General features: G+C 34.6%; 2 protein-coding genes across 3 annotated transcripts in view; one reads left to right on the top strand and one right to left on the bottom strand.

Moving 5' to 3' along the window:
- LOC127855199 (E-selectin-like) overlaps positions 1-11,566 on the bottom strand; it is a 39,367-nt gene extending 27,801 nt beyond the window's left edge. The window contains exon 1 of one of the 2 annotated variants that reach the window (XM_052390615.1): positions 11,456-11,566. The gene's annotated coding sequence lies outside the window, so the exon portion shown is untranslated. The remainder of the gene's footprint in view (positions 1-11,455) is intronic. The other variant, XM_052390616.1, reaches the window with a different exon arrangement.
- LOC127855200 (uncharacterized) lies at positions 1,831-6,278 on the top strand. Its single transcript, XM_052390617.1, has 4 exons — positions 1,831-2,263; positions 2,897-3,040; positions 3,582-3,689; positions 3,979-6,278. Exons 1-4 carry the CDS (start codon positions 2,253-2,255, stop codon positions 4,154-4,156), a joined length of 441 nt encoding a protein of 146 aa, XP_052246577.1. The 5' UTR covers positions 1,831-2,252; the 3' UTR covers positions 4,157-6,278.
- Positions 11,567-12,967: the final 1,401 nt, after the last annotated feature.

The following is a 12,967-nucleotide window of genomic DNA, read 5'->3' as shown; positions in this document are numbered from 1 at the left end:
TTAATGATCTCTTCAACTGAAGTTTGATCATCGAGCTCAGGGTAAACATATAATTAGGATTATCAAAATCATTACAACTATTAAAATTTTCAGCATCATAATTCTTATCATTTGAAATGTCTGTGCTTAGATTTTCAAAATACTTTTTAAACTCATCGAGAGTTATTTTGGATGATGTTTTTGCAGATTTAGATTTAAAATGTTTCCAAAATTCTCTGGGCCTTCTTTGGCGTAAATTTGCCAATTCGGACATATGTTTGTTATAGTCTGCGTACTTTTTCTTTCTAACGATATTTTTATAATTAATTTTTGCATCACACAAAGTAGACCTGTTTTATATCGCTTTTGTCAACATAAAACAAGTTAAGCGCTTCCAAATACATATTACGGGCAACAATACAATCATGGTCAAACCAATCTTTATTCCTTTTAGTGTATCCTTCAAAATAAGTATCATGTGAATAAAAACAATTTTTGGCAAACAATGGATCTGCAACATCGCAAATAGTATTAGAAAACTTATCAATCAAAACGTTAATTGAGTCCCTGTCAGGGCAATTTATATTATGCACAATATCATTAAAGTTGACAATATTCGAATAATCCCCGAGCGAAATTGTTCACGCAGGGAGTCATTCCATTTATATTTAGTGTCTGATAGTTTTTCTTCGCTATGCAATCTGTTATTGCATAACAATGAAAAGCATAACGGTGCATGGTCACTCCATTCATTAAAACGTTGTATATAAAATTGTTGTATCTGTGAGAAGTTACTTTCTTTTGTTAAAAGATAATCGATCACTGAACAACCGTTATTTGACAAAAATGTCAACCGATCGCTATTACCTATGCGACCATTTACAATGCGAAACGATGCGCCCTTACAAATATCGAGCAATTTCACCCCGTGACTGTTGAGTGATTTATCTAATGAGGCCCTGTCAGGGATGCAATCTGAAGTATAATCTTGGCTATCAATACAACTATTAAATTTGTCACAAACAATATAATCTTTTTTATCACCAACTCTACTGTTAAAATCACCACATATCAACACACAACCAATAATTAAAACGATATTTTCTCTGATAATATTGAACTCTTGCAGAAATCCGACGGTTAGTTACCGGTAAGGTGTGAACATGTGTGAAATGTGTTTGCCTTTCGCGACTTGACTTATACCAGATATTATAAGTCATATATTGTAACGAAAAAATTTGATTAAATCGCTACGACTCTGCATTTTTTAGCGTGGATTAATATACGTCATGCGTTTTGCGTTTTTGCGTTTTAATCCTGATGTCGTAAGCACTTTCCGCATAATAGTTGTAAAATACGTTTTTAGCTGCTGTTGTTGTTTGTGTGTGTGTATAAGTGTGTGTAAAATGAACTTAATCTCGGTATCAAAGAGGCCGCATTGTTGAGTCTGGGGTGGTATTCCAGTAGCTTCTTATCTTGTGGAAGTTTCCTTAAGTAATAAGTTTTCACTTAAAATAGCAGTTTTTTCCTTAATATTTAAGAAATTTCTTAAGTGGTATTCCATAAATTTCTTATATTAAGAAATTCCTTAAAACTGTTCGTTTTTTCCTTAAAATTTAAGAGACAAAATTATTCCCTTAAACTCGTCCTTAAAGTTAAAAACACAAACGCGTCCATTGTTTATTTACGGTACCCATTTATTTACACGTATTTTAATATTGACGTGCAATTTTGGAGAACATTTTATAAAGAGCGATGTTCTATTGGTAAGTAGCCTCAACAACTCGAGTTTATTTATAGATAGTCGGTTGTATCCGCTTGTTAAATCAATACTGTGTTGTGATAAATGCACTTTGTAAAACTGTGAAAGTTATAAATGCGTTATGGTTTATTGCGAAAATAACGTTTCCCATCGTTCATTATTCAGGAAAATATGAAAAACATCTCAACATAATGGTTAGATATTGTTGTAATGATGGTGTTTGTAAGTTAAAAAGACATTGGAATTGTATATTTAATTTTTCTTCAATAAAATTACCCCACCCATTTTGAAATGGTGGTTGATAATAATACACGTTATTGTGACACGCGTTACGTTTTTGTACAAAGATTGGAAGGATTTAACTGCCGTGTATTGAAATTGTGTGATTTGTGATATAACTGAAGGATAATGGATATAAATGAATGAATGCATTCTCAGAAAGTGACGTGCTTTACATACAAGTAAGCACTGGCACTTCAGAGAATTGTTCAAAAACTCCATTGGATTTTAAATGAAATGCAGGTAAGTGATTTATATATTTTATCGTTATAAAATAATAAAGTTTAATTGTCTTTTTTTGTAGACAATCATGCAAGTTAGAGAAAATATAGTTGATCTTCTTACAAATGGTCAACTATTAGAACGGTACAGATTTGATAGAAATGGGTTGATGTTTCTGGAACAATTACTTGGCCCAAGAATACAGCCAGCAACTCACCGACATAATAGTCTCTCTGCCATGGAAAAAATCCTCTTGACCTTAAGAGTCTTGGCCACTGGTGGCATACAATTGAATGATGCCGACATACACAATGTTTCACAGTCCACCGTTTCTAAAGTAATTAACGAGGTTACACAACAACTTTCATCTCAACGGTTTGTAAACAGATTTATTAAATTTCCAACCACCATTCAAGAGCTAGATGTTCAGGTAGAACATTTTCATGGAATTGCCCGATTTCCAAGAGTGGTAGGATTAATTGATGGAACTCATGTTCGAATAAAGGCGCCATCAGAAGATGAAGCAGTGTATGTGAATCGAAAAGGTTTTCACAGTATAAATGTTCAAATTGTCATTGATGCTTTTGACAAAATAACAAATATTGTTGCACGTTGGCCTGGAAGTGTGCATGACAGTAGAATTCTCAATAACAGTGGTCTACGCCAGATGTTTGCGGACGGGCATATTCCCTTTAGAGGCAGATATCACATTCTGGGCGACAGTGGATATGCATGTTCAGAATGGCTGCTTACACCATATCTGAATCCACAGCCAGGTAGTCAGAGTGCCTACAACAGGTATCCATTTATAAAAAAATAATTTAAAAAAAATGTTTGTCTAAAAATTTAACTTATATGAACAGTTTATAGCATGAATGACGAACACATTATACCAATATAATTTATTTAAGTGTGCATACAATTTATTGACAAAACAGTTATTTCTAACACATCTGCATGAATAATTTTATATAGCGCAATAAAAAGCAGATGAATTTTCTTAGGAATGTGAAGATTGAAAGTTTAAATTAATTAGTGCTTCAATGTGTAAATATTAAATCAAATCAATAGGTTGTAATGGTAAAGTATCTTGATGAAGAAAAAAACAGTACCTACCAATAATGGAGTTTAATTAGTTTTTTTTACATATGTATTTTGCTCTGTTTATAAAAACATTTTCTTGCATGTAATAAGTTTTATAACCATGTAAAACAGATTTATAGTACATTTGTAACTTGCTTCTTTACATGTGTACATACAGATTAATTTATATTACTTTCTAGACATACATAAGTTAAGTAATTAAAACTCTCATATTTTCAATATTATGTTGAAACAGATCATTGAAGATTACACGGGCAAAAGTAGAAAGAGGAATCGGACAACTGAAAAGAAGGTGGGGTGTGTTACATGGTGAAGTTAGAATGAAACCAGAAAGAGTCTGCAGGTAAGAAGCTGTGAAATAAACTAAAATAAATATTGCATAGCCAACAGCTAGAAGAAAACATTTAAAATAAGTTTTGTAACTTAAGTAAATACTGCTAATACATAATATACTTAGTGCTGGATATGTGACAACAACACTGTTCACATGTGAAAAATGCAAGGAAAAAATAAATACATCAGTTAAATATCTTTTTGTATACACAGCCAACAAGTTTGTAATGCACACACTGTGCTTACTGTAAACTATTGCAACATGGCAAACAATCAGTTGTTTTTTTAATTAATTTAAGGATTATCATCTCCTGTGCAGTGTTGCATAACATCTGCAAAGACCTGAACATTCCGATACCTGATGATTATCCAGTAATACAGGAAGATGATCAGAACGATGATAACAACAATATGAATGCAGGAGTTGCACAAAATGGACTGCGATACCGGGATCAAATTGCTAATACATACTTTTAGATATTATTTGAAGTTTCATGTGAGGCTTAGAAAACTAGACACACAAGCCTTGGCCACTATTAAATAAAAATATTACAGGTTATTGGTAACAAATATACAGCAGCAAATAATAACATAATGGTAACATGTTTAACAGTTTATTTTTTGATGCTGTATTAAAGGGGCATATCTTCAGTATTTTTCTTTATAGTTAAATTTAAAGTTCCTTTTTTTATGATTATAAATCGTGAGGAACAATACTTGCTTGGTGAAATTGTTAAGAAAAAATATAGCTAAAGCCTAAAATATTGTTCCCAACATGGACCCAATGGTCTAAACTTAGAACTCACAAGCTTGGATGAGTTTTTTCTACACCGAAGTAATGTTAAATGTCTATAATTGTCACTGAGCATTCGCATTTTGTAATACGTATGTACATTTTATCATAACTTAAATATTCAACTATTACGATTTTCCAGCAAGTGCGAAAAGTGTCCGGGGAAAACCGGTTATAATTATTAAAATACATATAGAGAATATTTATCATTACCGAATCAGTGTTATAAGAAATAAGTTCTTTTATGTAACAATTTATTTCTGATTATGAAATGCTGTTGTGGCCATTGATATGCCCCTTTAAATATCAAAAAGTTCATATCAAAGTTAATAAATGTGCCACAAATTCAACTTCATTCCTCATGCTTTAGCTGCTTCTGTAGAAGTTTTATTTGTAGGATTAATTTTTCTTCTTTGAGTTTTTGAACTCGAGTGTGGCAACCGCAACTGCAGCAGACAGTTTCGATTGTAGCATTACTGTAATAAAAATCATAACAAGTGACTGAGGGATTTCATAACATTTTAACCAGGATAACAATTTCACAATGTTTTAACATATTGGGGACAAAACTAAAATATCTATGGCAAAGCTATAGTGTCTGAGTGCATGATTAATGTTTTGGAATAGTTTGTTATTCATAATGTGTACAAGATACATGTAAGTACCTTGTGTCATCATTCGCAAAGGTTGCCTATGCACTACCAGTAACTGGCGAAGGACGATTAAAACTGTTTAGCGCTGCAGTCGTCAGATGGACTGCAGAAGCTGTTTGTGTTCCTTGTGACGCCCCAGGACTGTGATTGAACAATTAAAAAAAATAATATTATAATTAACTGCTTTGTCAACATATTGCATATAAGCTTATGATGTTGAAAATAACTTTGATGTTGAAAATAACTTTGTCAATTTTACCAAACCGGAGAAGTTAAATTTTGCGCTTTCCAACACTGATTTATTCAATATTACTGCCAAAACCTGCTATTTAATTTTGAAATCTAGGAATAATTTGTTGTACAGATAATTATGTGTTTATAGCTCTATAAGGATATGTCATGGCTGCATAATAAAAATTATCATTTAGTTAGCATTTACAATATAGATATCTAGTACACTGTATTATAAAGTTCCGGGTTAATACTTCTACAATTGCATTCATAAAATATTTATTATTTCTTACATGATAATATATCATTTGCAGCAATGAAGTTTCCTATATCTTTAGGTCAAAATCTATCGCTAAACTTGTTATAAAGGGAGATTAATCTACAGTGCTTGTGGAGTTATCCCCTTTGCAAAAAAGAAGTAGCTAATATTGTCAGGGTGATATCTAAGTATTTTTTACTTGAGTCTTTTGGTCAATATTTATAATTCAGGTTATTGATTAGACATAATGAATATTAACTGCACTGCAGTCTGCTTCTTGTCTTAAAAGAAATACATTTCTGCTTCTTGTCTTAAAAGAAATATATTTTATCACTGTCAATTATGTCAAGTTTCTTACAGTACCTGAACATATAATTTAACTTTAATACAGAAGGTCATTGCCAACCAGTCCACTTAGGATCTAATTCTAGCTGGTTTTTGCTCTTTTAAAATATTTTTCAATACGCGCATTAGTGCCTTGATCTACAATATTCAGTCTTTTGTGAATGTGTATTATTTTATTGCAGTTGTTTAATCAAAGGTTGGCATTGGCAATCTGGTTTTTATGATGTGTCATATAAATCAACACTTATGATAAGAAAAATTATTGTTAATTTGTTACATATTTAAAAAAATGTCTATTGGTATAACAAATCTGTAAAGATTGGCCATGCATGTTTGTCATATTGTTTTGTATCTGTATATATTTTACATGTCATGGATAAGATAATAAACGTGTAAAACATGTGAAGAAACAGGCCTTTTTTGACCTTTTAGGGGAAAAAAGAACCTAGGTGCATTAGGGATTGTTTGTGTTAGTCAATTTGTATTGTATACTAGGATATGATAGAGACTGAAGAATAGTGTTGTTTACTACTTTTCTGCTATTATTCTATAATTGTTTTTTTTTACAAATTGGAAAAATTGGTAATGGGTCAGATATTCTAACAAGCAGGAACTGTAGGAAAAGGTCAGACAAAATGAAATATTATAACTGTTACCCCCCCCCCACCCTTCATTTTTTTTAAATTAAATTACCTATCGCCAAATGCATCAAATGCATCCAGTTGAAGGAACCCGCTGTCCAATGTGTGTTCGCCAATTCCAACAATGTTGGATGAACCTCTGCCCACAACGTCCATGATTGCCTCTGTTACAGGCCCTAGGACAGTGTTGACAGCTCCCCCACCTGCATTATAGTATTTCTTTTGTGTATATTGGGTGATTAATTGAGGGTTTTATGGCATATTTTATATATGTTTAATATTTTTGAACAAATATTTGATATTTTATCAATTACTCTAAAGCAAAAAATGTTGAATAATTAAATATAATGATGACTTGATAAAAAACTATTGAATTATTGATCATAATACAGATTTTTTATGTATACAATAAGGTCCAAACAATTTTACTGTTAAACAAAAAAGAATTTAACTCCTTATATTACATAAACCAAACCTTGAGGATTGGTTGCTTTCCTAAAATTTATTTAAAAATTGATTATTTATACAAGTACAAACCTGTTCTGTTTTGTGCCAACAGATGGTCTTGATATTTGGCCCTGTGGGTCTGTACCAGATTGTCCCACTTTTTCTGCAGGACAATACATTCCCTCGGATACTCTGCCCTCACATTGAAAATGGAAGAGACAGTCTCCCACATAATCTTCTTTGATGCAGAAGTAATTGCTGAAAATATGATATTTGCATATCAAACTGTAATAGAGTTTAATTTTAAATGTATGTATTTAGACACAATCAAACATGACAGTTGTACCACACTGCAAACTATGGCTAACAATAAATAAACTTGAGGTTTAATATTTTAAGGCTAGAAAATATGAAATCAAACTATCTTTTATCATGAATAATAGACTTAAGTAATGCTGCAAAATAGCTGACATTTGTCAACTTAATGATTCCACAACATGCTTGTAAGCAAAACTGTTATGTGTCTGTTTGTCATAAACATTTACTACTTTCATCTGTCAAATAGCCTAATTGTGACATATTTTAGTTAACCAGTTTAAAAATCATTTTTTATAATAAGTATATTTTATATAAAAAGAAAGTGTTAATGCATGATCGTGTCAAATTTATTAACTTTGTCGACTAAAAAAATATGTGTGTACAAAACAAGAGGCCAAATATCATAATTAATATATGTCAAAATTGACAGCTGCACCATAACGAATAATGAAAAATAACGTTTGTTAATACTTACATGGATTGAATCTGCTTTTTAGATAAGCATAACGGGTCAAAATAGACCCTTCTTTAACCGGCTCATTTATAATTTGAGCCAGCAACAAGCAGTCGTTGGCGCTGAAGTTTTCCTACCGCTTCTTCTTGCTTTCTATTTCAGCCATCTTTGTTGACATTATCGTCTGGCAACAAATGTTCGCCCATGCGCAGATGAAACTTCCGTTACTTTATTTAGAACGGTAAAAACCGAAAATTTATGCAAATAAGCATTCGTTCCGCTTGAGGTTAAAAATAGATTTAAGGCAAATCTTAATAAAGATTAACTTAAGATTTTCCTCGGAATACCACTTAAGAAATATCTCAATTTTATCCTTAGTTAAGAAAAAAAATAAGATACGATTATTTCTTATCCTCATCTTTTAAGAAGCTACTGGAATACCACCCCAGATTCATTACTTCCGAAAGTGAAGACGTTTGGATTGTTCCAAGTAATGAGATGTACCTGCAAACAAAGCTCCAGATAAGGATGTGGTCTAATGGGTATTTCACCCTCTGATATTATTGTTAAAGCGTATTGTACTCCTTTATTTTAGCCATAAAGGGTATTTACAATATTTAGGGATATTTTCCATTTCCATAGAAAACTTACAAAGTATGCTATCTTCTCGTCCTTTCGTGCCTCTTAACTATTTTTACCGCGCATGCGCATACACTGGCTGGTATTTTTAGCATTGTTTAACTTTTATTTCGTCATTAAAATACTATATTAAAACGAAACACAAAGAAAACAGTATTTGTTTACATATTTGCTAAATATTTACCTCATTAAGGTGAAGGTTAATGATCTGTATCATGCAGAAGAATTTTCTCATTGGATTCGTGCTCTTTCTTGACCGCGTTCTAAATGGGGCACCATGTGGGGAATTTTCTTATAAATCACATATTTAAATGGCTATTTTCTTCGACACACTGGCACGTGTATAACTCGATATTGGCGTTTTATTTTATAATATAATATTCCATCCGAGAGCAGGTATGTAATGATTTTAATCAACTAATTAATTGTGTTTTAAATTTAATCTTCTTTTTACACTTAAAAATAACATATATAAACGAAACTTTTAACATTGTAAGTAACACAATTGACCCATGTCTGATTAGCTGCACAACTAAACTTCACAATGAGGGCATACGAAACGGTCGTTTCTCCTTACAACGCGCGTTTTCGTGCAGAATTTTAGGTGCACCCAGTGGCTGCAAATGGCGCACTCGCCCCACGTGAGGATTTTTAAGAACGTCGAGTCGGGCAGGTTTGGTGGCGATATCATCCTGCAGACGCAGCACAGGTCTTTTTCTTCCGGCTCGAACTCCATCTCAGAATCACTGCACAATGCGTCTTTTGTTGTGGCAGTAGACTTGTTTTGGGATTGAGATTCCGATAGGCGCTTTCTGCAGGTTTTGCCTTTTTTCGTCGATGTTGTTGTTGCATGCGTTGAGGTTGTTGATGTACTGGGAGTTGCGTTTTCTTTATCGTATGTTTGCAGCTCCTCAGCATATGCTTCTTCTGTAATAGCCTTCCCCCCTGGCTTGGGTTTTGTGTTTTTGGCTTTAGGTTGCTTAGAGGCCTGGCAGACGCATGTAAACTTTTTTTCAGCCTTCAACAAGAGGTACTTTTCAACTGCTTCTTTTCCGGATTTAATTGCCATAATTTTGAACAGGGGTGATGTCTCTCGGAAGGCTTCGCTTGGATAAAGCTTATCTGCAGGAACAACCTCTGGGCAGCATGGGAAAATGCCAGTTTTTCGGAAGCCTGCGACTATGTTGGCTGGAACCATGGCCTTTAGATACGCTTTGCAAGCAATTTTCGCCATCATATATTTCGTGACAGTTTCACCAATGTGCTCCTGCATAAACTTGGCACATTCACGGTAGTAATATGATTTGAATGGGCCGAAAATCGACACGTCCAGAGGCTGCAGGATGTGCGATGTGTGGGCAGGCAAAACAAAGAGGATGATATTCTCTGCTTTGGCCCATTCAGTAAGTTGCCTGGAAACATGCGAGGAGTGGCCGTCATAAATGACAAGTATCGGCGCTTGGTCCGTTGAACCCCTGCACACATTCGGGAGGAAATGGTCCTTCAAATAATGCTGGAATATTTCGGCATTTGACCAGCCACTTTCGGACATTGTGAATTTCGAACCAGGTGACGAGCGTTCATTAGTTCAGGGTTGCTTCGTTTCCCTTTGAAGACGAAAAATGGTGGTATATGATTACCGGCTGCGTTAGCGCATGCGATTAATGTCGTGGTTGTTGAGCGGGGCGAGGTAACAGCCTGCGGCTTACTGCCAGTGGCAGCGATGACATTAGGGGGCCTGTGTTCGGGTTGAATCCCGGTTTCATCTATGTTGTAGATGAGATGAGGTTTGTCGGTCAGATTGTGTTTCTCCACTACTTCCCCGAGGTTTTTGAAGTAGCTTTCAACGATCTCCGGCGTTGAGTTTTTCGCACGGCCACTATCCAGGGCGCGTGGTTTTATGGAAGAGAGCCTGCCTGTCCATCTCTTTAGAAAGCCATACAACCAATTTATACTTAATGGCTTGTTGGTAGGGCGTTTCCCTAAATGTTCGGCCAGTTCCCCAGCCAGGTGCTGGACCTGTACATTGGTGTAACCATATCCGAGCTGGGACATGCTCTCCAGATGCTCCACCAAACCCGTTTCCTCTTCTTTTGAAAAGATTAACTCGGAGCCCAATCCAATATTAAATGGATCTACTTTCCCTTTTACACGATCTCTTAATGTTTGAATTGGCACATTATATGTCAATGCAGCCCTTTTAACTGGCATCCCGTTCTCCTTTACCGCAGCATATGCATTTTTGAGGGATTCTGGACTGTACCTACGATATTTAAGATCCGGTATTTTGGTAGGGTTCGGCTGAAAACAAATATGTTCTCAACTAGACGACAAATAATTGTTTTTCGATCAGATAACTTTTTGATCATATGTTTATTTGTGAATGTATAAAAATGTCAAGAATCAGAATGATTATTTCAATCTGTGATGGATCAATAAACATGGTAAATTTATATTGGGAACTGTCAGATTCTACAATGCGCTAATTGATATTTAATTTATTTGCGCACCATGAGTTGTTCTTCAGTGAGTTACAATACCCCGTCGGGACCCTCAAAGCGCTCCGAAATCAATAGAGCGTTAACTTTGGTACAAATACATAACAAAATGGCTGACACATGTAAACAGAGTTTGGAAACTCATTTTTACTAAGGTGAAAGTGACCTATAAGGCATTCATACCTGATTAAATAATTAGTTAAACGTTAATTTTAGCATTTTATTTACGTGTTGTGGGACATTACCTGTTTAAATCGCATTTTCCACGGCAAAATACACAACAGTTGTAAAAGCTCGATCAACATGCATAGAAACCGGGCACGTGCAGTATTTGGTGACAGCGATAATGACGTATTAAAATGAGCACGAATCCAATGAGAAGACACGAAAGTATGAGAATGAGGCATAAATAACGTGTTTAATCTAGAAATATTATTGTTTGTTATTTATATTATAAAATGCAAACAGAATGAATTTAAAATGACGATATGAACAGACTTTCTTTACACATATTCCCGCAGGATCCGCTGGTCGCTTAAAACGTCTCTTGTTTGATCCACAAACATGATGGGCCGCCATTTTTATTACAAGCTTATTTTGATTGACTTACTATTGATTCAAAGGTTCACTTACGCTATAACGTCAACTGGATTATTGGTTAAACCGGTTACGAACTTACATCGATTTAAAATACGTACCAAAATTTGCATTGCGTTTTGTTACGTACTGGGCCGATTTTTAATGCGTTTTTTTTTCAATGCGTATACACGCAGATACGCCTCTTATCTGGAGCTCTGCCTGCAAACATTGACCGATATAATCGCCTTCTAACATTATATAAAAAATGTATCCGTCTTTATATAAATTCAGATACTGCAATATCGACTTTTAAAAAATGATATAGCGTCAAGTCTACGATATTCAGGTCAGTTGATTACATCCTGTTGCTGGGTATTTGGATGTGATAAAGGAGTAAGATTTGAAATAGCAGTGAACAATATCGCATTGTCGCCCTCTGGAATTTAATGTGTAACCACGATGGCACTAACGATATTTCGTATTATACTGCCCTATTGGTGTGTAATATGTCAGATGAGGTTTTAAATAAAGCAACGGCGAGGCTTGCGTATTCATGATTTCATGAGCACTTTCGCATAACGTTTGTAAATTACGTTGTAGCTGTATTTGCCTGTTGTGTATACATTCTTGGTAATAAGTTTGTCTTGTTCAATCTGATACATCGCTATCGAAAATAAAGACTTCATAGTCGATTCGAGAAATTACCTTACTTCAAAACGTTGATTGATATAAACGTCTACTAATGCTCAATTGGTTATTGTCGGCTCGGGTACTACTTACATGTACCCCGGGTAATCATAAGTGTACCTGCATGTACACTGGGTACGGAAATATACTAACACGTACCCGGGAAATTTAACGCTAAATTAGTCGTTGTCGGCTACTTTTTTTTAAATAATTACATTTACATTTATGTCATTGTTCTGTAAATTGGCCTCTATATTATCGAAACTGATACTAAACTAGCATGTTGATGTAGTTTTTTTTTAAGAGAATGGTTAAGATTATTGGTAGCGCGTTCTACGACATCGGATTTGGGGCGGGAATACAACTCGGGTGCAGTCTAATATCGACCGGGTACGGTTAAGTATATTTACCGCACCCGGGGTACATGTACGCATACTTAAGCGTACCCGGGGTACATGTAAGTAGTACCCGAGCCGACAACGACCAATCGAGCTCTACTAACATGATACAAATCAAATACCTTGACCCTTTGTATCAGACTGATTTCCTCGTAGAGGTATGATACATTACCTGACAAGATTGCAAAGTACGGATATTCTTACGATTAAAATGTGCTTTCGGATAATGAACAAGCGACCTAGAAGCGGTCTCTTTAACATCTTGTAATTTACGCTTACTTAAGTCAAAGTATTTTTCCCAGTTTAAAGTCCCAGGCTAGCCGAGCCGTTTGAATTCGTTCCAAAT

Source organism: Dreissena polymorpha, chromosome 13 (assembly GCF_020536995.1).
Source record: "Dreissena polymorpha isolate Duluth1 chromosome 13, UMN_Dpol_1.0, whole genome shotgun sequence".
NCBI classification, from domain to species: domain Eukaryota; kingdom Metazoa; phylum Mollusca; class Bivalvia; order Myida; family Dreissenidae; genus Dreissena; species Dreissena polymorpha.
Note: the sequence above shows the minus strand (reverse complement) of the source record. Positions and strands in the feature narration are given on the sequence as shown.

Coding starts and splice junctions, on each gene's coding strand:
- LOC127855200 (XM_052390617.1), top strand. Junction 3,041..3,581: donor AGTCAGAGTGCCTACAACAG/GTATCCATTTAT, acceptor ATGTTGAAACAG/ATCATTGAAGATTACACGGG. Junction 3,690..3,978: donor AAACCAGAAAGAGTCTGCAG/GTAAGAAGCTGT, acceptor AATTAATTTAAG/GATTATCATCTCCTGTGCAG.